This window comes from Melospiza georgiana, chromosome 14 (assembly GCF_028018845.1).
Source record: "Melospiza georgiana isolate bMelGeo1 chromosome 14, bMelGeo1.pri, whole genome shotgun sequence".
Classification (NCBI taxonomy): Eukaryota; Metazoa; Chordata; class Aves; order Passeriformes; family Passerellidae; genus Melospiza; species Melospiza georgiana.
This window is the reverse complement of record NC_080443.1, coordinates 2031636-2057716: the sequence shown is the minus strand read 5'-3', so window position 1 is coordinate 2057716 and position 26081 is coordinate 2031636. Positions and strand designations below refer to the sequence as shown.

The 26081-nt window shown below is 44.3% G+C and overlaps 2 protein-coding genes across 2 annotated transcripts; one reads left to right on the top strand and one right to left on the bottom strand.

Moving 5' to 3' along the window:
• Positions 1–418: 418 nt before the first annotated feature.
• On the bottom strand, positions 419–10328 carry CES2 (carboxylesterase 2). Its single transcript, XM_058033907.1, has 13 exons — positions 10249–10328; positions 9513–9717; positions 9080–9218; positions 8681–8814; positions 7645–7798; positions 7325–7426; positions 6405–6503; positions 5792–5932; positions 4540–4620; positions 3580–3727; positions 2824–2973; positions 1019–1091; positions 419–877 (listed from the first exon to the last, which is right to left on the bottom strand). The coding sequence occupies exons 1-13, from the start codon at positions 10322–10324 to the stop codon at positions 688–690; spliced, it is 1692 nt and encodes a 563-aa protein (XP_057889890.1). The 5' UTR covers positions 10325–10328; the 3' UTR covers positions 419–687.
• A 1039-nt stretch (positions 10329–11367) lies between these two features.
• Positions 11368–14150, top strand: CIAO2B (cytosolic iron-sulfur assembly component 2B). The gene is made up of 5 exons (XM_058033944.1): positions 11368–11571; positions 11721–11798; positions 12876–13001; positions 13469–13514; positions 13931–14150. The coding sequence occupies exons 1-5, from the start codon at positions 11437–11439 to the stop codon at positions 14026–14028; spliced, it is 483 nt and encodes a 160-aa protein (XP_057889927.1). The 5' UTR covers positions 11368–11436; the 3' UTR covers positions 14029–14150.
• The last annotated feature ends 11931 nt before the right edge of the window (positions 14151–26081 follow it).

The window sequence follows — 26081 nt, the reverse complement described above, 5'->3', positions numbered from 1 at the left end:
GCCAAAGCACCCTGGATTGGCCCTGGGACAGAACCAGTGCTGGCAGTGAGGCTGTGAGCCAGTGCAAACAGGGACAGTGGCACAGGGGACAGCCTGGAGCACACAGAGAAGCACTGGGGAAAAGACAGAAATGTTAATCCTTGTAGAGGAGCCACAACTGAATTTAAAAGCAGAGAATTGTAGTTACTGGAGAATTTTTCTCCCTTTTCTAACATTTGGGAGAAGTCTTAATTCCAGCACTACTGTTATAGGTTAAGTACCACAGCAGTCAGAACTATCCTGTCTCAGTTGTGTAAAACCAACAGACAAAGCAGAACCTTCTGTAGTTTCATCTTCTTTCCACAGGGGACATTTCTGTATTTACACCACACCAAAGCTTCTGTACCACCAATAAACTTGGCATCAAGAGACTCACAAATTGGGTCTTCATTGATTTCCCTTTATTAAAACAATGTTGGTGCTACATTCTGTCTTCAGTCATGGGGAGTGACAGAAAAACATGAGCATTGGGGAAATTTGGTAGCTGTATTTGTCAAGTGAGGATCAACTGGAATTATTACAGTGAATAATTGCAGATATGACAACTGTGAAGAAAAAGTGAGGGAAACAATTTTATCCTCAAATATACTTCAAATCATTTTTAATATCCTAATATTTTGCATATTATGCGCATGTTTAGACTGTAAACTATAACTCTAATTTAAACTTCATGTTTTGTGTGCTTTTGCTCTTTGTCTTTTCAAGGATCACTTTTTTCCAGAATTCTACCTTCTTTTCTTTCAACTTTCTGTCTTTCTTTTGTTGTAGATTTATCTGCAAGTATTCTTCATTTAGGTTGTAAGATGGCCATTCAACCAGACCTTCTCCATTAGGATTTCTGTAAGCAAGAGGAAAGAAGAGTGAGTGCCCTTTTCAGTCACAGGGGAATTCAATCACACAAGTTGACTGAATCAGTAAACCAGACAATTCCCCTGTTGTGCAAAGCAGCAGTATCTGTCATGAACTTCATGATTCTTACCCATTTCGAGCAAAGTTAGCCCAGTACTTCATTAGAGTTCTGCTGAGGTTCTTCTCTTCCTCTGTAACTTCACCTGAAAGACACAATAGAGAATAGCTGCTCTGTGTGGCAGAAATCAGGACATGGCTCTTACAGCAGCAGCAGATTTCCCTCTGTGAATGTGCTGGCAATTGGCAATTCCAACATGGCAATTGCAACACCACTGGCCAACATCACTCCTACAGCAAGCATCAGGGCATTTCAGCACTCCTCATGAATGACTTCAGCATCATTACCCTACTGTAGAAATCTGGGAATTTGGGAACAAGGAAATAAGGTGATGTGCCTGTAACCTTCCAGGAAATCAGAGCAGAACCAAAAACCCCCCACGTGTTCTGCATCCCAGTACAACTCCAGGAATGGGCCACATGGCTGTGTTTCCTGGATCCCATTCTAGTTTTGTGGGACTGAAATTCTCCCTATTATTCAGAGCATGACCAGGCAAAAATTTCTCCATTCTCACACAAGATGGTGCCACTCCATTTCTCAGCACTTCAAGAGTATTTCTTTAAATATAGTTATACATAACATAAGCTCACTGTATCACTAGGTGAGAATTACTTCAGTTCCTGTGTGTTTTTAATTATAAATGCATGTCAATACACTAAGAAAAATGTTTGGTATCTTAAAGCTCTTGATAAATTCAGGCAAAGAGGAAAAGAGCTGTTCAGTGTTTCCTAGTGCCAATGGTACGTAAGTAAAAAAAAAAAAAAGGAAAAGGCTCTGGTTACAGATTAACAAAGGGCTTTACAACACAGGTGGATTGCTCCAAAGTTCAATGAAGTTAAAAGGAAATACTTTCATTTATGGAGGCTTTGATGTACATATTTGATCAGACTATGAACTATTGTGCAAATCACAAAAACAAAAGCAGAAAAAAATAGCGAATTCACTTAAAATAAGCCAAATTTTTGTGTCTCTGTCAAAATAAGAACTGTTCCTAATATGTTTCACAGGACAGAAAATACTTCATGCTGAGTACTACTGTCTTAGGCATATGTAATTAAAGGATATTGCTGGATTAATTATGTTCCTTAAGAAGTGGCATCATGTTTCTTAATTGTTCAGTGACTGGCAGAGTCATTGGGATTCTGACAGAGGGAACTTCCAGAATCCCATGGAATTTTAGGAGTACACCCTTAATCCTTCCTCAGTGGATTGGTTCCATTGGAATAAATGCTCAAGTATTAATTGAATTGTGAGGCAAAACAGACCTAACCATTGGATCTTCACACAGAAAATGAAACACTGGAATTCCAAGTCTTGCTCTGAACATGGCTGGAATCACTTCCTGCAAAAGAAGCCAAGCCCCCCATTCTCTGGAGCCTGACAGCCCATGGGATTTCCTCAAAGGAGGAGACACTGGCCTAAATTCCTCAGGAAAAGAAGAGATCCTGGATTTCCTGCTTCCCAAGCACCCTGCAAATTTAATTGATCTTTCCTTCAATTTAATTTTCAGCCAAAGCCATTTGGCAAATTCATCACAGTGCTGGGACAGTGACAGTGAATTTTCTACAAAATGTTCTATTTGCTGAATTGCTGACAAGATGTGGGACTGACTGTGCTGCAGACCAAGCAAACTGGAAAGGAGAGAAGCTGGAGAAGATGGTTAAATGCATAAAACCAATTCTACCAGGAGAAAGGGTTATGGCTTGGTCTCACTGCCAATATATGCACTTTAATCTGATGGAAGTTAATAGAACACTGAATAGAAAAATGCCAGGGCTACAGGACTCATTCAGGAGCGAGTGGTGTCTGTTCCTTACTGCGGAGCTGGATGTCCCCAGCCAGAAATGGCCCCCCAAAGACAAAGCCAACTTCATCCCCATGGTCAGCCTTCACATAGTCAGGTTTGCTGTCCCTGAATGCACTGGCCCGGTGCTGGAACTCAAAGAAGTAGGTAGGAGCTCCAGACTCTGCAAGACATAACAAACAGGGAGTTACAGAAGAGATACATAAACTTCAGCTGTCATCAGCTGTTCAAAATACTGCTTTAAAAAGAGCTTTATACTGGGCACATTTCTAGTGTAATTGTTACATTCAAATATGTACTTCTACTTTTAATGCAAAATGAAGTGCTTAGCTTACACACACAAAAAAAAATTGGAAGATCCACTCTAAAATAACATAGAAAAAACAAAATATCAAATTATTTCCACTTTGGAATATCTTGACATGACTTCTCTACACCTACACACCAGAAAATTTACAGACCACAGAGTTGCTGATTTCCCAAACAGCCATGGGCCAAAGGACAAAGGTCCTTTGATATGTTTTAATTTTTAAGCCTGTATACTATAGTTAGTAAATATTTACTTGTGTTATCATGCTCTGCTCTCAATATATTGTGATTATAAGCACACTTACACAGAGATAAAGGACACAACCCTGCAGACCTGTATCATTGCTCCCAGTGGGAATCTCAAGAAGGGCTGCCTACATATGACAGGATTTGTGTCTGCATCATTTGATCCAGCCTGCAGCAGGGGGTTTGAGTGTCCCACTGCTGCTGATCAGCTTACCCCTGTGATAATTCAGTGCTTTAATGGCTGGCATGACAATTGCCATGTCCCCCAGCAGGTCCAGGAATCCGTCCCGGAGCTCTGCAGGGTCCTCTGTGTCTCCCAGATATTCATCTAAGATCATGGGCAGAAAATCTGAGGGTACATCCTAAGAGACAAGCAACAAACAGACAATCACAGTCTAAATTAGCAGCTAAATTTGCCATCTTTTAAACTTTAGAGATTCTGCAAAGGCACAAATGTCCAGGTCAGCACCCATGTTAATGGGAAACAAAACCTATTCATGCTTTTTGTGGGCAAAAAAACCCCAAACAAACCAACCACCTTAGGTCAAATTTGCACCAGATTTATATGGGTTAAAACCCTGCAGCAATAAGTGTAGATCCAGCAATTTCTCCTGACAATATCTTCAGCTTCTGTTTTCGTCTGGAGAAGAGAGATGGGAATCACAAAAGTAAATTCTCAGTCCTTGATTTATGGACCATTAGACAAGAGGACAAGGTCAATGGGATCTCCAAACAGTGTAAATTTTCAGGGTTAGAATTTGCTGCTTGAAAGATGCACCTCAAAACTAGGAGTGCAATGTAACTACTTTAAAGGCTACATTTAATGTAAACATACTGAAAAATACACCTTGAAACTCCCTAAAGCAGGAGATCAGCCATGAGATACCTTAACATTAGGGAAGCTATTACAGTAATCCCACAAATATGTAAGATAAAAGTATTCTTTGAGGTCTAGAATGAAAAAGGCATTTTCCCAAATGCCAGGTCTGGCTCAATCCTATTTCTGTGTAATTCTATACACCCTGGTCATGTCAACTTTGCTGGGATTCTCCCCAAAGCCTGCCATGGCCTCAGCCCTCAGTAACACTGTGACTCAAGCAGTGAGACCCAAATCTGTTACATACAAGAAAAAGAAAATTCACTTCTCAAATTAGATTAGTGCAGCAGTACTTACAATCATTGGTAGAAAAACCTCTACAGTTGAGGCAATTGATTTTCTATCTCCTATTTCCCTCAAACCTTTCATTTTTGATGTCTGTACAGAGAGAAAAAAACAATGTTATTAGCATACCATTCAATGTCTCCATTATTTTAAACATTGAAACTACATTATTCCATTAATTCTTACTACTGGTGTTTATTTTTAAAGGATCATATCATATGCAAAAGTGCAGCCCAATGCAGCAGCTGCCTTGAGAAGCTTGTATTTACTGCAGTAAATGTTGTCTTGGTGAAGGTTTCTAGATAAACCACTCCTAATACATAGTTTATCCTTAATTCAATGCTAAGAAACTTGTAAGACTAGAAAACATGAGGGCAGACAGAGGTGAAGCAAAAAGCTGCTTCTGTCTCACAGGCTTATTGTCATTCTCTTGGGGGAGATCTTAGAAGTCACTGACTGTTAAGTCTGTCTCTAGTCCAATTGTTTGAGCCCTTTGAAATAAAACTAATACAGTGTTCTTCCTCTTTTACAGCATTGCATAAAACAACTCTTCTGTCTGCAAAATAAATTCAAACAGATTTCACTTTGCATTGTTCTCCTGGGACTTCCAACCAGCAACAGCCACTTCATAGATTCAGAACAAATGCTTGGTACTACACAAAGGAAATATTTAGGAAATAAAAGAAAGAGACAAGAAAGGAGAGGACACAAATCCATCTCCTGCAGTTTTTGTGCACTAAGAGCATTTGCTCATGTTTTGGAGTTGCCCATTGAGTTCCCATGAGAAAGGAGAATGGGCTGGGCACGTGCATTGTGCCCTCACTCTGCCCCAGGTGAGATTTTCAGATGAAAGCTCTTTCTGCAGGTTATGATACCAAGGGGAAGCTGGTTGAGGTGATCAGTGGCACATTTTTAAGCACTCTGGATATCAACCCTGACTACTGAGCCTGGTGGGGAAAGGATTGGCTGTACTTGTCTTTCAGGAACAAGTCCTTGATTGTTGCATTCTTTTGCTCTCTCTGCCTGGATGAGGGATAAATCTGTAGGATAAGAAAGCACTGTACAAAACTGATGTTCCAACTGCTGTGTCCATGCAGTTTAACTTGCAGGATGAAGCCTCTCTCACCCTCTGTGACCCAGTGGCTCTGGGTCACTGCAGAGCCATGATGCAAGCAATGTTTGCCTTGTACGTATTTCCATCACTGCTAAGACTTGTCCTATCACTTAAAAACACAATAAAAATAAAGAATAGACATTAAATCACCGATCTAATGTTCCAGCCAAATTCATTGTTGGTGACTCCTATCATGAACGGGACTGCATTGAATTCTTTTCCAGCCAATATCTCCTCAGGTGGCTTATGAAGAAACACTCCATCCAAAACTAAGGGTAGAAATGAGATTTCCTGAAGGAAGAGGAAAAAAAAAAGATCAAATTAGTTGTTAATAGTACTTCAAATTTTTCCTTCAAATCATGTAAGATGTCCACACTGAATATCCAAAATGCAAAAAAGGGCTTTAAGAAATTCAAGTATCTACAGCCACTGTAACATAAATTCAGTTTGGCACAAGAGTGTAAAATGCAGGCCTGGCTGGGTCAAGTGTAGAGGAATGTAAAGAGTTCCTGATCCTGGGCTGTTCTGACAGGATTAAAACACAGGGGTGCTCAGGCCTTGCTCAACTTCACAGGTGCTGTGACACTGCCAAACTTCCAGAAAGAATTGATGTGTGAAATTGCTTCAACATTTGGGGAGTATTTTGACAAAAGATAAGAAAAATCAACTTTGGAACGGACCATCAGTGAACTCTGATCAGAGGCTGAGCTAAAGTTTTGCAAGTGAGCCATTAAAAGTTCTGTTGCCATGAAGCCTCACCTACCTTGCTGTTAAGGACTATGTGCTCTGCTTCCTGCTTCCTCAAGCAGTCCAGCAGGGAGAGGGAGCTGCTTGCATCACACTTGAAGATACTGGCAATTTTCTGAAAATTATCAACAAAGACAAGCACTCTTATAAAATCATTATACATGCTGCTGTTAAGAGCTTGTTAGTGGCAGATTTAAGTGAGCTTCATAGATCTTTGAGTATTTTGTTCTACTGTTTGATCACAAAGTGAAATCATTCTGCTGTACTTCTCTTTTTTGCTGTCTTTCCATTCACTGTTTTTTCAAACTTTGCTGTAGAGATAATACAAGCTTTAGCATAAACCAAATAAGGAAAGAAAATACAGAAATATTTACATTATTACTGTCTGCCATTACAGGAAAAGATATTAAAAGGCACTTAGTGAAAGTTATTTTATTTTAAGTTTGGGGCTTTTTGTTGTTTTATATTTAATTAATTTACTTCACATAAAGGCTCTCTCTAAAAGACTGTAGGTCAATAAAAAGCTGAATCCTTCTTCTGGATTCTTGTCAAACTTTCCATAATAAATGCCAGAGTTACTGTATCAAGTACAGTGGCTATAAAAATGGACATTTGCCTGGCTTGATATGTGTGTGACTGAAATGCCTTTGCCAGCCCACAGCTGTTACAATCATACAGCTTTCCAATCTATTTCTAACACCAAACAGACCAAAATTCAACAGGTGTGCTGCAACAATAAACTGGATCAACTTTGTTGCATGGTATACAATGACATTTTCCCCTTTCTTCTTTTAAACAAATTATCACATAGAAGTATCCTTTAGATATCTACATATACCCCTTAAATATCCTATATAGATATATAGTATCCTTCTATCCATAGAAGAAGCCTATTTTAGGCTATAAAGATTTTAAAATGCAAAAAAATGAGCTTACCTCAAGATCTGTTGAAAGACGTAAATTTTTACTGGGGGGAATTATAATTCCACTCTCTGATATAGCTTTATGAAAGAGACCCTTAGATAAAGGAGATAACACCTGCCAAGAAGGGAAGAACAAAAAGTATTTATTCTACATTAACATCCTTACCTTACAACTTTATGCTAGTTATAGTCTATTAACTCCTGGATTCAGTTGGGAATTACACATCTTTATTTGCTAAATCTCCAGATTTCACCCAATGTGCTGTTAAACTCACGGTCAAAAACCATAATTAAGCTTTTGAAGATTTTTATTTTTATGTACTATATACCTACATGTGCAAAAACAGAGCAAGATCCTGCAGATATCCCAAAGAGAGTGACAGAAGCTGGGTCTCCACCAAAGTGCTCGATGTTTCCTTGCACCCACCGAAGGGCAGCGACCTGGTCCAGGTACGCCCAGTTCCCAGGGGCGTGCTCGTCACCAGTGCTGGAAGGGAAGCACAGAGCAGTGGCACAGTGACAGTGGCACAGCAGAGCCCTCTCAGGAAGCACAGAGCAGTGGCACAGTGACAGTGGCACAGCAGAGCCCTCTCAGGAAGCACAGTGACAGTGGCACAGCAGAGCCATCTCAGGAAGCACAGTGACAGTGGCACAGCAGAGCCCTCTCAGGAAGCACAGTGACAGAGGCACAGCAGAGCCCTCTCAGAAAGCACAGTGACAGTGGCACAGTGACAGTGGCACAGCAGAGCCATCTCAGAAAGCACAGAGCAGTGGCACAGTGACAGTGGCACAGCAGAGCCATCTCAGGAAGCACAGAGCAGTGGCACAGTGACAGTGGCACAGCAGAGCCCTCTCAGAAAGCACAGAGCAGTGGCACAGTGACAGAGGCACAGCAGAGCCATCTCAGAAAGCACAAAGCAGTGGCACAGTGACAGTGGCACAGCAGAGGCCACCCCAGCACTCTGTGCTTGGTGCAAAGTGACCAACAGCCCCTCAGGGTCACACCTCAGCCCCTGACTCCCTCCATTTTCTGCTCACCCCTGCTCAGGTACACCCCTGGCCTTTACTCTGCCTGAGTTTTTGCTTTACACAGCAGAGGATGGAAGCAAAGGCCAGAACAAACATCCTGTCCAGCACCAAATAAGCCCACCTATGATCTGATAGCAGGCTACAATGACATGACCATGCAGATGGAATGTACAGACATTTCTCAGTGTTCTGAAGTCCTGATGTCGGTGAATTATGTACATTTAAACCACTCTAACAGTGGGAAGCTGATACAGAAGCCCAGCACATTTAGCAATCAGAACTACCCATGCTTTCAACATGACAGCAAGTACTTTTTACAAAGTGAAATAGGTGTTCTTACTTGAAGTATCCAAGGAGTCCCAGTCTGTACTGAATTAAAACCACCACAACATTCTCATAGGCTGACAGTGCAGAGCCATCATAGCGAGCAGCACCACCAAATATGAAATTGCCTCCATGGATCCACACCATTACCTTGGAAACAAAAGAGTGAGACACAACCTTTATGCACTGGTTTGCAGATTTCACTTGAAAAAGGAAAACAATATCAGAGAATTAGGAACACCAAAACACCGAAGCACGATGGCTGCTGAATTTCAGATTGGTGGACTTGGAATTTTACATGCTAATATTATTTCTGCTTGTGCAGCATCACATTTTCAAAAGCAGTTAAGTCTCTTAGGAGCAATCATTACTTGCAAGCTTTATAAAACACAAGCTTGTTCAATGGTTTACATACAGGTAACTTGTCCTTTTTGCTTGAGCCAGCGGGGCTGTAAACACTGAGATACAAACAGTCCTCAGAAGTTTGGAATGCAAGGTGCTTTTCTTTGAAGTTTTTTTCAGCTGTTTTCAACAGGGACAGATCCTGAGGACAGCTTCACAAAAAAAGAAAGCAAAAAAAAAAAAAGCTCAATTATTAGTACTAAACCTGCAATAGCATCAAGATAACAACAGTAGAGAAAACTTTTGCACCCAGCTGAATCCCTACAGGGTGCTTGAATTTTGTCTTATCTATAATCAGTGAGAGGTGCAGCCTGTAAAAGCACATCTCAACACCTGTACTAGAAACACTACAGCAGTACTGGCAGTGTATCCACCACCAAATATCAACTCAGGCCCCTGCACCCCAATAAACACAGCTCTGACCAGCACAAATGAACAGCTCTCACAGCGGTGGGTGAGAAGTTGCATCTCTCACACCAGTCCAGGGTTCAGGTGGTTCAGGTGGAGAAAACCTCAAGGATCCAAGAGGGGCTTTTGCAAAAGGAATTCCAAGGAAAACATCGACAAGCTTGTCTGTGCCCTTCACATTTGTCTGTGTTCCTTTGAGCCGTCCGAGTGCAATGGTCACTTCTGGCCCAGCACCACTCTGTCCTAGGTAAAACAAAAGGAAAAAAAAATCATTAACTTGCACCTTCATAACTGTCACACAGACTTTTCCATTAAGTATTTTTAACTGATTGTTTAATTTAGAACATTTCAGGTTATTCGTTTCAATTTTGTTCAGTCTTCATATTGCTTTGGTGGAGCGACAGACGCCCCCTGCCAAGCCCTTACGCCAGTGTCACCTGGAGCCAGGTAGGGCAGGATTTTGTCACCCTGCAAGAGCAAATTTCAGAGCAAACAGCAAACCCATTAACACTTCCTAAATTTATCATTCAACAAGATCTTAAAAAATATTTTATTTAGAGAATTCAGAAATGTTGCTGCTTTCTACCTTTTAAAAAAGATAGAAAGCTTTATTTTCATTAAATCATCTCACAAAACCAGTAATTTTGCATCACGAAGGCATTTTGGCAGATTGGTAACCAAAGCAGAAGAGATTTACCGCCTTTGTAAAAATCATTGGCACTTGGTGCAGCGGCTTCCCCAGCAGCAAGAACAGCACCAGCTCACCGAGCTCACCTTCTGCCCCGCACACGAGGAGCGCTACAAACCCAAAGCCGGCACAAAGGACCGCGATCGGGCTCGCAGGAGCCATGGTCACCCCCGGGCTCCCGGGGGCTCTCTGCGCTTTTATCCGGAACAGGAGGGGACAAAGGTCCCGGCGAGGGCAGCCGGGGCACGGAGCGAGGCTGAACCGCGGCGTGACCGGCAGCCAACGCCTCCAGAGCGCCAAAAACAAACAGGAGAGAGACACAGACCCTGCTTAGCGACACAGACCCTGCTTATCGATACAGACCTGATCAGTGACACAGCACCTGATTATCGATACAGCCCCGATTAGCGGTACAGACCTGATCAGCGATACAGCTCCGACTATCAATACTGACCCTGATTATCGATAGAGCCCCCGATTATTGATACAGCCCCGATTAGCGATACAGCACCTGATCAGTGACACAGCACCTGATTATCGATACAGCACCTGATCAGCGATACAGCCCTATTATCGATATAGCCCCGGTCACCGACGACGCCCCGCAGGACGGGAGGGCCTCAGGCGGTCCCGGCAGTGCCCGGCGCCGATCGCCGCTCCTTCATTCACCGGCTGCCAGCGCCACCGGCGGAGAACACAGGGCAAGTCTGAACACAGAGCTTAAATGCTATCAAGTTCTTTAAAACCCCCTTAAAACAACAAAAAATGGCACCAAAACACCACGACAAGGAAAAAGCAACAAAACCCCTAACCTGCCCCCCCCCCCCCCCCCCGCAACAACCAGGACTAGATTACAAATGACTAGAAAGTAACAATAAGAAAAGAAAACCAAATCAAAATAGTAAATTCTTGCCTTAATCTCCTTTTAGAGGCGTGTATGAAGCCAAAGTATCTCATCCCCACACTGCCACACCAGTTTAAATTTGCGCTGGGTTCTTTTGTTTGATTGCTCAGAGTAGGGAACAGATGAGATAAACAATTGCATCGCAGCATCCTCGGCAGAGCGGAGCCCAGGCAGGCACTGCGCCGCCGACTCCATTCGCTTCCAGCCCGGCGCTGCGGCCGAGCCGGGCTCTGGGGAAGCCCAAGAGCCCCGGGCCCGCCCCGCCCCGCCCCGCCCCGAGCCCGCCCCGCTCCCGCCCCGAGCCCGCCCCGGTGCGCCGCCGATCCCGCTCCGGGCTGGTTCCGGTGGCGGTGCCGGTGTCGGTGCCGCCATGGTGGGCCCGGGCGCGGCTCCGCTGGAGAACGCGAACCCGCTCATCTACCGCCGCTCCGGGGAGCGCCCCGTGACCGCCCGCGAGGAGGACGATGAGCTGCCCGACGCCATCGACGACCGGGAGATCTTCGATATCCTGCGGGAGCGGCGGGCAGGGCCGGGCCGGGCTGGGCCGGGCAGGGCAGGGCAGGGCAGGGCCGGGCCGGGCCGGGCTGGGCCGGGCAGGGCAGGGCAGGGCCGGGCTGGGCAGGCGGGCGGCGCCGCTTTCCTTAACGCGCACATCTCATCCGCTCCATCAATGACCCCGAGCACCCGCTCACCCTGGAGGAGCTGAACGTCGTCGAGCAAATGCGAGTGAAAGTGAGATCCCGCCGGGATGTGCTGCCTCAGCCGTCCGATAACATATTATATTATATTATATTATATTATATTATATTATATTATATTATATTATATTATATTATATTATATTATATTAATAATTAAATGAAAATTTAAAAATTAAACAATACTATATTTAAATATTATAATATTTAATAATATATGATACAATATTAATTACATATTAAATAATAACTAATACATATTATTTGTTAATTTATATTAAGTATTATAATAAATATAATAATGTATAATATGTTAAAACTATTCAATATATATTAAATAATATATACTAATTATGTTACATTATATATATTAAATAATATATAATATAATATTTAAATATATAAAAAATATACATAAATATATTTAGAATAGTTATAATTTTAATAATTATATAATATATTTAAATATATAATGTTTAAATAATATTTGAATTATATAATATCTAAATATGGTAATATTTAATAATATATTACACAATATTTATTAGATATCAAATAATACATAATAATGCATATTATAATTGATTCTAAGTATAATAATAAATATAATAATAATAAATATTAATTACTATAAATAATAAATTATTAATATTATTAACATATTAATATATTTTAATGTAATATAAATGTTTAATAAATTAAATATTATAAATAATAAGTATAATAATTATATAAATATTGAACCTATTCAATATATATTAAATAATATATATTAATTATGTTACATTATACATGTTAAAATATATTATATTATATTATATTATATTATATTATATTATATTATATTATATTATATTATTATATTATTTAAATATGTAACATTTAATATATTTAGAATTGTTATAGTTTTAATGTTTATATTATAATATAATATGTATAATATTATATATATTTAACATAGTATTCCCATATTAATGATACATAATATTTTATAATATTTAAATGTATTCATAGTATTTTGCATAGTGTTTAGCTGCATTTCCAGTAGCACCCAGCACAGGTGCCCGTGCGCGGTGCCGGGCGCTGTGGGGTGACAGCGGTGTCCCCGCAGGTGGACGATGCCCAGAGCACGGTGTCGGTGGAGTTCACGCCCACCATCCCTCACTGCAGCATGGCCACGCTCATCGGCCTCTCCATCAAGGTCAAGCTGCTCCGCTCGCTGCCCGAGAGGTTCAAGGTGGGGATCAAAGCAGAAGTGGGGGAGGTGTTTGGAAAAATTGAAAAAAAAAAATGGGGGAAAAACCAAGCTTGCAGTGAAAAATAACTAGAGCTTTGTTTATTTTTGTGTGAGGGACTCTGCAGGAAGCAGAGAGGGCAGTGGGTGAAATACCAGCACACAGTTCTGGGGCTGTTGGGGTTCTGGGGCTGTTGTCATGGCCAGGGGGCTCTGAGGACAATCACTGCATGCTCTGTGCCAGGCAGGAGGGCAGCTCTCACCCTTTCTGGAGCAGCTTAGACACCTGCAAATGCAGAATACTCTGCAATTTTAGACTTTTATTTTATTCTGTTATATTGACTAACTGATAGTGGCAAGAATGTCCCTTCTCCCTGCTTTTTGTTACTATTTCATTTTTATTTGTTTGAACTTAATCTGCCAATGTTTTGTTGAACTCGTCCCCTGTTTCTTGTGTGCTGCTGTTTCAGCTGGATGTTCACATAACTCCAGGAACACATGCCTCTGAGCACGCAGGTAAGGCTTTTAGTCCTCTCTTGTGTGGTCTTTATATTTGTTTTAATCTTGAAAATTAGCGAGGAGAGAGGTTCCCACAGCTGCAGAGCATCTGCTCCGTGTCTGGGACTTTCTGCACCAGATCCTGGGGGATGCTCCACAGCAGGAGCACGGAGTGTCACTGAGATTGGGCTGCAGTGTTCTTCAAACACCTCCTCAGGCTGTGCTCTCAGTCAGTCACTGATTCTGTGCCTGGGCACGTGGAAAAGGGGAGGAAAAGGGGATTTCTTGTGTCCCACCTGAGGAGCAGCTGTGGCAGAGACAGAGCCCGGGGTGCCCTGGGCATCCCCAGCCCTGCAGCACCCTGAGCTGTGCTCGCTCAGCCTCAGCACACCCAGTGCCTCTGTCCTGATGTTTGCTGTGGGTTTTTCCTGCAGTTAACAAACAGCTTGCTGATAAGGAGAGGGTGGCAGCTGCTTTGGAAAACTCTCACCTGCTGGAAGTGGTGAATCAGTGTTTGTCTGCTCGGTCATGATTGCCTGCTGAGGAAATCATTGCTGTTCTGACCTACTCAACTAATTTTGTATATAAGTGGTGATGTTACAATTTACATGAAACTGTGAGTAAAATAAAATCACTTAAATTCGCTTGAGGAAATGTTTCTTTGCTCTTTAAAAAAATACTATGCTTACAGACAGCTACAAAAATACAATAAAAATTGACTTTTTAATTGTATGAGTCATTGCATGGGTAGAATTTTCCATTAAAGATATTTTTTCAACCTATTTTTAACTGGTTTCTCACTACTAAAAATAAGTTATAAGCTGCACTTTAGAAGTGGATTTTGCACACTGGACTTTACAAGTACACCAAGGTAACTTTTAGTTAAAATCTTTACATTCCTCCGACAGTTTCAGACTGTTAATACAGTTTTACTTTCAGACATCACAAGTTGTACAAGCTGATGTGTGCAAAGCTGGAGGACATTTAGCAGTAAGTGTCCTCACTTCCAAATCATATGTCTGGCTTTAATTATCTCACCTTTGATTAGCCAGATGTGGAGGGCTCTTTAGACCTGTGTAAAACATGATTTATTTTTAATTACTACTTCATAGTGGTAGGAAATGCAGTATCTTTGAAGGAGTTTTTATCTGTGCACCTGCAATACAGGAGTCATTACCAGTTCTCAGTATGAACAGCCCAGCAGGCTCTGCTGAAAGATTGTCCTGGCAGTGTTTGACAGCTAAAGGACAAGTTTTTCTCTAAATGCTTTGAGATTTAATGCTAAAACCCAGCCTGTGCTTCTGGTTTGGGAACTGTGGCATTCACTAAACTGTTGTCTTTCGCAGACTCATTAAGAATCCATTTAAATTTTTGTAAAGGATGTCTCTTGTCCTGGACCACATGGAAACCTGTCGGGAAATCCTGTTGGGTATTTTGGTACATCTCAGGTTTCTGTGGTTGAAATGGTTCCTGAGGTATCAGAAAGTCTCTTTTTATCCAGCCCTGTGACTGAAGAAGAAGTTGAGATCCGTTGGTTCTGCTTTCCAAGGTTATTTTCTCTTATCTGTTCCATTCTTTCTCTGACCTGCTGAGATCTGTCCAGGTTGTGGCACAATCCCTGGTGGTGTTGGCTAATTTTCCCATGCCTATCACCTATGTTAGACAGTCTGTCTCTACTCTAAACCAATCCTGAAGTGTCACCATGACTGCAGAAGATGGAGGCCAAGAAGGAGAAAGACAGAACATGCCCAGATTCCTCCATCTTGCCTCCTGAACCCCCATTCTAAAACCCCAAAATTCTACTTTTTCACCCTGTGATAAATTCACTGTCATTCTGCTCAAACTATTGTGGCTCGTAAATCTTCACACAAAGTTGGGAATTGTTTCCATGGGTTAAAATTGAAGGCACAGGTGTTTGTGACTCTGTGCCAAGGTCTCTGAGCCCCTGCCAGGGCCTGGAATCACCCAGGGCAGCCAGAGGGATGTCCTGGGTCCCAACACATACACCCATTGCAATGTAGCCTTCTTTGCCATCAGTTATCTGGAAAATAAGAGGTACACTTCCTATAAACACAGGTTGTGCTCAGCAGTCTGATGGCAGTGCTTTGTACTCCAGTAGCATTTTCCCTGGGAGGGTCTCAGATGCTGTTTGGAAAGGGTGAAGCTCATAGACATGGTGCAAAGCTCAGCCTGGCAGTCCAGTCCAGCCCAGTGCTCCAAGTGTGAGTCCAAAGTCACCCAGCAAAGCAGGAGAGGGAAAAGCCAGAGCTAAGCCTCCCTCTGCACAGGGCTGCAGAAAACCAACTCTGCTGAGCTCACTTGGCTCAGCAGCCTTTGAATGGGCAGCACTGCTGGGATTATGAATGAAACTGCAAATAAAGACAGCATTTATGTAATATTAGTGTTGGGCAAGGAACAGAAGGCCCAGCTTTGCTGTGCCTCTCTTGTTGAATCACTGAACTGATGAGCTCTGACACTGCCAGCAGCTGCAGCACAGATGAAGCTCCAGCCACGGTGATGCATGCAGGCAGCTCCCGGGCACCACGCTTGGCTGGTTTGATTTTGCTTTCTGGTTTTTGGTGGCTTTTTACAAAGAAAATAAATTTTGCCCCCAGATTTTGGGGAAGAAGGAAATGCAGGTATGTGCCAGGAGGAAAACAGGAGGATGATTAGGCTGCCAACAGATTGCTTCAACCAGAGGAGGGATCAGTAAATGGTGCTTTGCTGAAGCTCTGCTTGGCTTTCACCACTACATAGTACTAGTGTGAAATAATTTATTGGGATGTTGGCACTTGCCTCGTGAAGCACACTGTGCCCAGCAGCCCTGGGGAGGGACTTTGCACCATTTACCTTCTCAGAGAAGCAACAGAAGGTGTTTGATGGTTTATGTTTATTGTTAATGGGTGGGGGATGACTTTTCAGGATGGAGGATCTGCTGTGGGCTCTCAAAGCAGGGTTCTGACTGCTGTTTCGGGATGGAGAATTGGGTTGGTTTAGATCTGGTGTGTTTGTTTGAGTGATGTTGGTGTTGTATTTACCACAGAACCAACCACAGTGGCTTTGCTGAAGGCCCCAGGCCCTCCTGTGCAGGTTCCTTCAGCTCTGCATTGCTGATTATGTACCCCCAGTGCTGGTGAAAACCTTCCTCCCTGCTTTTGAGGATCATTACCTGTTCCTATTGCATGGAGACATAGTGGGAGAACAAAACACTAATTTGTTAGAAATATTTTGTTGCAGATGTTTTTATTATTCCAAAACTCCACCCCTAAATTTAGCCTCTGGAATGCTTTGTAATAGGACACATTCCATGAGAAAGGATGAGCAGCTGTGTTGAATGCAGCCTCATTCAAGTCCAGGACAAATGCCAGGAGCAGACATCTGCTGTGCATTCCTGAGCTCTGGGCAGAGCCTTCCAGGGCAGCTGGATGGCATTCCCCATTCCCAGTGGGTAGGCAGGAGCTCCCCAGGCCAGCTGGAGATGGCATTCCCCATTCCCAGTGTGCTTCCAGAGCAGCTGGATGGCATTCCCTGATGGATGGAGACGAGAGATCTCTGCAGCCAGGTCGTGGAACTTGGGGTTTATTGCACAGGGCCTGGGTGCAGGGCTCTGCTGGGATTTGGGGTTTATTGCACAGGGCCTGGGTGCAGGGCCCTGCTGGGATTTGGGGTTTATTGCACAGGGCCTGGGTGCAGGGCCCTGCTGGGAGCTGCCAGCCACAGCTCAGAGCAGGCCCGAGAGAAGAGAGGGGGAGAGAGGGTGAGAAAGTAAAAGGGTGAGAGACGCAAGAGCGCAAAGTTCCTATTACAATACCATAAATCTTCTTCTGTGTTGAATATTCTGATTCTCACTAACCAACCTAGTACAAGATACAAATCCTACAGCATTTACATACAGCCTATAAGAATCATTACATTACCACACTGGGTTACATTTTAAACCCTAAAAACTCCTCCTTGGGCCCCTTTTGCCAAGCTGCAGGGTCTGCTCTGACCCTTGGGCCTGTCTGCAAGCAGAGGGTGTTGTTCCATCAAAAGGGGATCACCTTCAGCTGGCCATGTCATTGTTTTCCCGTTGTTCAGTAACTGAGGTATCTCAAAGCTTGCTTTCATTTCAATCTCGTTTATAGTTTCTTTATTCTCAAAATCTTTTGCCAGAAAATCATATTTATAAGGCTTTCCTGTTCCATCTTCCCCAACAGCCCATTCCCAGCGTGCTCCCAGGGCTGCTGTGTGTGCTGTCCCTGCTCTGGGCTGTGTCTGAGCCCTCAGCAGGGGCAGGATCCCCCCGTGCTGCCCCAGTGTCTGAGCCTGCTGCAGCCCCTCAGCTTCAGCAGTGCCAGGGAAGCAGCTCAGCAGCTCTGTGCCCAAGGATGCAGCTGAGCATCCATGGAAGAGCTGCACCCTTGCATGGCATTGCTGCTGGTGGCCCTGGGCTGGAGCAGCGTGTGCCACTCGCTGGCAATGTTAAATAATGAAAGATATATGTTAATTAATGAAAGCTATATGTTAATTAATGAAAGTATTTCAGTATTCTGGCCATGCTCAGGAGTGATGTGTCTGCGTCAATGGAGGGCTTGGATAAAGATCTCCCTCTGGAGATTTGATTTATAAACTCTGTGTTTTACAATTGTTTTTTATAGCTGTTAAAAGCATTTCCCTTTGGCCTGTCAAGCAGACAACTGCACCACTTTCCTTTCCTTTACCAAATGCACTCTTTGGCATAAATACAAACTGAAGGAGTGGCACAGTCAACGTTTTTCCATAGGCGAAAGAAAAGTTTGTAGTAAAATCTCTCTGATGTTACTAAGTCACAGCAAAGAGAACCAAAGCAGGGAAAGTTGAGGTGTGTTTGAGTTTGCTGGTCTAACAGCCATTTGCCAGCAACATTTAATAGCACATAAAATTTTCATTCCACAAGATGCTAAAAATACAGGGAATTTTTACAAAATGCACAAATAGCAGAGAGCCCTCATTTTGTCCAACACACTTCAGTAGCTGCAGAAGATGTTCTGTCACGCTCTGAGACCTTTTTACCTATCTCTTATTATCAACTCATACATTTATTATGTCCTATCTCTGAAGAGCTTTTGCATCCCGCTGCACACAAGTTATCTCCATTCCTTAACTTTTCTTTTGTGGATCTGAGGAGCAGCACTGTCTGCAGTGATGAAGACATCCTGGTTGTTAGGATGGATGGAACCCTGCTCTCCCAGTTTCATTGCACCACTGCTCAGGGTCTCTCCCCAGCTGTCTCAGGGGTTTGTTGCCTTGCAGCCCCTCACTGCAGCCCCTTTCCTCAGCGGGGTTCTGGAGCAGGAGCTCAGACAGACTCTGCTTCCAGAGCAGGGCAGGAGGGAGAGAACAGGTCAGAGGGTAATTTTCACTAAATTTGTGGAAAAAATATAACCTGGAATGAGGAGCAGCTGCTGCCAGGGACCTTTGGGAAGAGAGAGAGAGAGGTGGCAGGGATGTGCCTCACCTGCCTGAGCTGCCACTGCCCTCACACGGGGCTCTGTCCTTCCCCTTTGTGGGAACCCAGAGCATCCCTCTGGCTGTCCAGGGTGGCCAGGACCCTGCCAGGGGCTCAGAGACCCTGGCACGGAGCCCAGAACACCTGTGGGTTTGATTGTGACCCGTGGAGCAAATTATCAACCTTACATGAAGATCTGCAAGCCACAACAGTTTAGGTAGAATAATAGTGAAGTTATCACAGGGTGGAAAAGTCGATTTTGGGGTTTCTGGAATGGGGGGTTCAGGAGGCAAGATGGAGGGATCTGGGCATGTCCAGCCTTTCTTCTTCTTCTTGGCCTCCATCTTCTGCTGTGATAGTGGCACTTACAGACTGGTTTAGAGTAGAAGCTCACTGTCTAACACAGGTGATGGGTATTGGACAGTAATTGTAAACATTGCACAGGTAGTTTTTAGTATAAAGCCATAACAGTGCCCTGGGGGCAGGCAGAGTGCCTGGAACTGTCCTGCTGGATGGACCTGGGCAGGGCAGGAGAAAGAATTTTATAGATAAGGAACAATGAACAACCTTGAGACAGGGAAATGAAGAGCCCTGACTGCTTCTTCAAGCTCTGGGGCTGGGAAAAGAGACTTTCCAATTTTTCTTGGGGTCACTCTGAGCAGTGAGAGACCCTGACATAGCTCCATCTGAGTCCCTTAACCCTTAAAGCTTCATTTTCCCACTTTGCTAATGGGAGAGCTGGCACATGCTCTGCCTGAGGATTATGGAGGTATCTAAGCAGCAAAATACTTTTTATTTCCCCTGCAAAGTGACAAATAAATCATCCACGTAATCTGAAATGCTTGCAGAGAGAAACAACCAATGCCAACAGATTCCATTCTTTTTCCCTTTTAATGCAAGTCACAGTTTTAATAAAACAAAACTAGGTTTTATTACTGAAAATCAGAAACCTGTTTCACTAACAGTGCAGCAAACTTAAAAAAAAAAAAAAAACAATAACCAAGCAATTGCTTTTTAGGCAGAAAGAAAATAATTAGGGCTGAGTCACATGAATTCTTTCTCTTCAAATTTGTACTGACTTATTTTCATAACAACACATTTATGCACTGGGTTTTTTGAAACATAAGTCAACACTGTAAAGAGCCTGTCAAATTCTTTAGTAATGCTTCTTAGTAATGACAAAATTGACTGGGTTTTTTGAAACAGGAGCTGTTGTTTAAAAAATTTCTTCCCCTTTCCACTTAGCATTTTAGGTCTGATCCTGAAAATTTAAGACCTTTAACTGAGGTCATACTCTGGATTATATTTTTAGCATACAACTGATGAAGTTTTGTCACATTTACCTTTGTTTGTAAGGACAATATTGGGCCATTCCTAGTAAAACAAGAGAGTGAATTTATTTTTTCAACCAAAACATAAACATTGTATCCACTTTAATTTCAGTCATACCTGCCTTCCTTTAAGTGCATGTGCCATTTGGGTGCACACAGTTCAGTTCATCTGGAGTTTAAGCCCTCGGCTGCACAGAAGTACCTATGCAGGTACCAAGTCACACAATTAACTGGTTTTCTGCATTTTATGGCTGAATAAATAAACACTGCAACTTGGATGCAAATTCTGTACACATCAGGTAATGCAATATATTATTGCAATATATTCTGCTAATCCTTAAAACCGCAGGAATTTCGCTGGGGGTGTTGAGAAGCCGGTGCACCTTCCTCTGACATTCTGCTGCCCTGCAGCTTCAGCCTCTCAGTCCTGCTCGAGTCTTTCTTTCCCTGCTGCGAAGGAATTGTGTTTTCCCTCGGGCTGCCGTGGCTCCCTGGGCAATCCCGGCACGGGCGAGCCTCCAGCCGCGCCTGGCTCCAGCTGGGGAGAATGAAAGGCAGCGCACAGAGCGGGCTCTGGAGCGCACAGACACGCAGGATGCCGAGGAGCGGAGAGCTGCCGAGGCTGCGATGGAGCAGCCCCGTGAGCCGCGGGCGGGCCCGCCCCGGGAACGGCGCTGGGCAAGGAGCCCGCAGGGAGCCCGGGCTGGCAGAGCCGGAACAGCGCGGGGGCTGCGGGATGGATCGGGATGGATTGGGACGGGATGGGGATGGGATCGGGGTGGGATGGGGATGGGGATGGGGATGGGGATGGGGATGGGGATGGGGATGGGATCGGGGTGGGATCGGGATGGGATCGGGCTGGGATCGGGGTGGCAGAGCCGGAACAGCGCGGGTACTCCAGGATGGATCGGGATGGATTGGGATGGGATCGGGCCGGGATCGGGATGGGATCGGGATGGGATGGGGATGGGATCGGGCTGGGATCGGGGTGGGATTGGGATGGATGGGAGTGGGATCGGGGTGGGATCGGGCTGGGATCGGGGTGGGATCGGTCTGGGATCGGGGTGGATCGGGATAGATCGGGGTGGGATCGGGATGGGGTCGGGATGGATGGGGACGGGATCGGGGTGGGATCGGGATGGGATCGGGGTGGGATCGGGATGGGATCGGGGTGGGATCGGGATGGCAGAGCCCGCACAGCGCGGGTACTCCGGGATGGGATCGGGATGGGATCGGGATGGATGGAGATGGGATCGGGCTGGGATCGGGGTGGATCGGGCCGGGCTCCCCGCAGCTCTCGGGGCTCTCCGGGCCGGGATTTGTTCGGGCTCCCCGCCGCTCTCCGGGCCAGCCCAGCCTGGCAAACCCCGCTGGGCAGCGCCGCGGGCTCGCTCACCGCACCGAGAGAGAGAGAGAGAGCACAGCCGGGCAGCCGAGAGCAGGGGATGGGAAATGGGAACAGGGAAATGGGGGTGGGAATTGGGAAATGGGAATGGGGAAATGGGGATGGGGAAATGGGAATGGGTCCTCAGGCGGGCCAGGGTCCCCGGCCGGTGGAGAACAGGGAATGTGGGGAAACGGGAACGGGGATGGGGAAACGGGAACGGGGATGGGGAAATGGGGACGGGGATGGTCCCCGGGCGGGCCCGGGTCCCCGGCAGGTGGAGCCGCAGGTTCGGCTGCGCCGAGCGGGTCCGGCCCTCGTGGCTCCTGCAGGGCACGGCCAGGCCGGGAACAGACACTGCCCTGGCACAGGCACTGCCCTGGCACAGACACTGCCATGGCACAGACACTGCCCATGGCACAGGCACTGCCCTGGCATAGGCACTACCATGGCACAGGCACTGCCCTGGCACAGACACTGCCCGGGCACAGACACTGTCCATGGCACAGACACTGCCCTGGCACAGGCACTGCCCGGGCACAGACACTGCCCGGGCACAGACACTGCCCATGGCACAAACACTGCCCATTGCACAGACACTGCCCGGGCACAAACACTGCCCAGGCACAGACACTGCCCTGGCACAGACTCTGCCATGGCACAGACACTGCCATGGCACAGACACTGCCCATGGCACAGGCACTGCCCTGGCACAGACACTGCCATGGCACAGACACTGCCATGGCACAGGCACTGCCCTGGCACAGACTCTGCCCACCCCTAGGCCGGGCTCATCGCCCTCATCCCGGATCCAAGGCAGGATCCTGCTGCACCATATCAGCTTTTCTGCTTGCACTTGACCAAATCCCTTCAGAAAATCAGTTTACACCACCCACAGCAACTCTGTCCCTACATTCCTACATACACTGATGGACTGTTCTTTCAACAGGATGACTTTTCCATTCATAAATCCTTTTTCTTTCCTTCTTTCTTTTTTTTAAAGCTGACCCAATTTCAGCTGAACCGAGATGCAATTTATTTCGGCTGACTTGGTAATTATTGAAGCATTCCGTTTTAATCTGGGTGATGGTTAATGAAATCTGCCATAAAATCGTTTGTGGCTTTAGTCTTTGTAGAAAAACCTCACAAATATGTAATAGATATGGAGAAATAAATAGGAGCAGCATAGAATGCATTGTTATTTTCTGCCACAGGGAAGCCTATACATCAACATGGCCTGATGGTGCCACGATGACAGACTCATTTCTCCAATGAACCATTTTCTTCTTATATGGCAAAAAAGCACTGCATCTGTATGACATCACCTAGAAAAATCCTCCTTCCTGAAAAATACTATATTCTTTTTTGTTGCCTAGCTACGTGCTGCTGTTACCTTAGAAGGCTGTAGATTCATCTGAGTGATCCTGGTGGAGCTGGTGTTCTTGAACACAGGAGTGAGTGATGCAAATTTATAACCCTTGTAAAGATATGAAAGAAAGGGCTGAGTGTGAAAGAAAGGCTTTGCAGCAGAGCAATTTTCTGTGCATGTCATTTTTTTTTTATGACAGGAATTGTTGAATAAAGAGCATTTCATGCCACGGCTGGGGGTGCACGAGCAGGCAGAGCCTGACTGACACGCACTCGGTGTTTTTAACATGAGAGTCTGATGCCAAGGCAACATTTGCCTGATTCATGGTAATTACTGCTGTGAGTAAGGGAAGAGGAGGGAGAAGAATGCTGGGGCCTGATCCTGATCACATCTCCAAAACTGTGACAGGGAAAAATGCCATGAAAAGCAAGCAGTGTGCTGAATTCCATTGGAACCAGAGAATGAGACGATCACTGAGTCTTTCCCTGAATATGAGAAGCTTGGAAGGCTTGGGAAATGAGGTGGGCCTAAAGTCCAAAGGTTTACACTGTGATGTGCCTGTCAAAAAAGCCCTGACTGGAAACCCGAGGCTGGGAGCTGAGCAATCCCTCCCTGCACTTTCCCAGGGCATTGGCAGATTCCAGTGTGCTGCCATTCCCTAATTGTGGGGATTTGCCTCTGGGAAGATGGACAGGGAAATAAATAGAAATAAATATTTCCTACCTGCTTCACTGGAGCTGGTTTGGGTGCAGGATGTCATTGATGCCCGTCAGGATTTTGCAGTTTTGTCTCTAGGACTGACAGATTTCTAGCACTGGATTTGGATTCAGATTTATCTAGTTAGGGCTGGCTTTCAAATTAAGATCTGCAGTTGCTTTCACACTGTAACATTTTTCAAGTCTACTCCATATATATATATATATATATATATATGTATATATATTTTTATATTTACATATTTATATATTTATATATAAATATATAAATATATAAATATATAAATATATAAATATATAAATATATAAATATATAAATATATAAATATATAAATATATAAATATATATATATACTGCCCTTTATGTAAGAAACACACTTCATACCATTCTCTTACCCCAGTCTAGGCTCATGCTTGCTCTCACTGTATTTAATCATGAGCCTAAACACTGACCATTTTATAGTTTTCTGAGACAGTGGTGGATTATGAAGCATAATAATTACATGATTTCTCAAGAATAGAATCAGAATGAAATTTGACAATTTAAAACAAAACAAAACAAAAAAAAAGAGAATTCTTTTCATTCTAGTACAACTCTGCAATTAGAATTGTGGATGATTTTACCAAAATGTCTTGTGCAGCAGCAGAGGCAAAGCAGGAAATGTGACATCCAAAAGAAGCAGAGATTCCTTTTACTGCTATGATGCAAATGTGGAATTTGCCAAACTCAGCACATTCCAACTGGACGAATTCCAGGAGTTTTTCCTGGAAGAAATGATAATATCTCTCACATCCAAATTCCCACACACTTTACATGGGTGATTCCACCCACCACAGGAAAAGACACCGCAAATTCTGCTCTGGCGTATAAAGAAGCACAAAGCTTTTCCAACCCAAATGCCTCAGTCTCCCCTGTGACTGTGGGGTTTTGTCCCTGTTTCAAGGTTTCATTTGGGGTTTCCCCTCAGGGGGGACAAGCCCAAGCTTTGTCGCCCAAAGCAGGGGCAGCTCTGTTTGATTCTGTCCCCCCAGGTCCCCACCAGGAGCTCACATCACCTGCAGGCGTTCTCAGCCTTTGCAATCCACATTTGGACGCAGGACTGAAGGCGTTTGTGTAAAAAAAGATACATTGAACATTCCTTGTGCCCTTTTGTTATCTGGCACACAGAAGAGGGCAGCACGGCTGAAGCTTCACTCTGGATTGCCACAAACACTCTGAGCTGTGTTCCTGCCCCGTGTCCTTTCTCAGCATCCTCGTGGCTCTGAGAGCTGGAAATCTCTTGGGTGTTCCCTCTGAGGATCACAGGGAGACTTTTCCTCCTCCACCTGTCACTTTCATGGGAATTCCTGCTTTATGACAACTCTGTCCAGATTTTCAGAGCAGCTAACAGGCAACTTTTGAAGAGTCTGTCCTGCAGGTGTATGGAGAAATGAGTTATTGGGTTAGCAAGGGTGACTTTAGGCTGATTTTACCCAATTTCCTACCAAGTAAATGCTTAGCTCCTCAATAAAATAGAAGTAGGTCTGTAAAAATGTTACTCGGTGCTCCGCTGAGGAATTCTTGGCATTAACAAAGAAAGCAGAAATTCTCATTATCTACAATGAGAGTCCATGGGAACATGTAGTTTGAATAATCCACGTTTCTAATCTGTATTTTCTGTCCAAAGAGATGTCTTAGTTAAGATAGGGAAGGACAGGTAGGGATTCATGTTTAGACATGGATTGAGGAACCCCAGGTTCCTAAGCCACAAGAGAAAACTACTGCAGAAAGCTGTAAAACCACTGCAGGTGTGAAGGAGGCATGAAGGAAATCTTATTTTCTGCTTCACCATTTGCTTAAAAAAAAAAAAAAAAAAAAAAAAAAAAAAAAAACAGGACTGTAATAGCTGGACTGTGACATGTAACACAATTCAATATTCCAAGATCTCCTCCTCCATAGGCTCGTCATCCATAAGGAGAAAAACCCTTGGCACTCTACCCTCATACACTAAATGAGGGTGCTACAGGGTATTGAAAATCCACATGTGTTAAAAAACAATTAGGAAAAAATGCAGAAAAATCCTCCATCAAGAGCCTCTGGTGGTTGTGTGTGTGGAGCTTTAATTGTGTTTACCATGTCCTTATTGTCCACTCTTCTTTAGCTATCTGCCACAGACAGCTGCTGGAAAGTGGCTGTAAGCTGAGTCTGACCCAGGATGGCTCCTGTAATTTGTTATTGTAAATAGACCCATTCCTCTTGCCAGGAGCTATTGCTGGCACACAGTAAATCTTCCCTTCTCAGTTTGCTCCCTTAGCACTACGCAATTCCTGTAAGA

Bases quoted from the DNA above. Each gene is read 5' to 3' on its own strand.
- CES2 (XM_058033907.1), bottom strand. From the start codon at position 10,324: ATGGCTCCTGCGAGCCCGATCGCGGTCCTTTGTGCCGGCTTTGGGTTT. The intron at 3,728-4,539 runs GTAAGTACTGCT...CTTGTCTCTTAG, and splicing joins AGGTTTTTCTACCAATGATT to GATGTACCCTCAGATTTTCT. The intron at 878-1,018 runs GTAAGAATCATG...TCTTGCTTACAG, and splicing joins GCTAACTTTGCTCGAAATGG to AAATCCTAATGGAGAAGGTC.
- CIAO2B (XM_058033944.1), top strand. From the start codon at position 11,437: ATGGTGGGCCCGGGCGCGGCTCCGCTGGAGAACGCGAACCCGCTCATC. The intron at 13,002-13,468 runs GTGGGGATCAAA...CTGCTGTTTCAG, and splicing joins CGCTGCCCGAGAGGTTCAAG to CTGGATGTTCACATAACTCC. The intron at 13,515-13,930 runs GTAAGGCTTTTA...TTTTTCCTGCAG, and splicing joins ACATGCCTCTGAGCACGCAG to TTAACAAACAGCTTGCTGAT.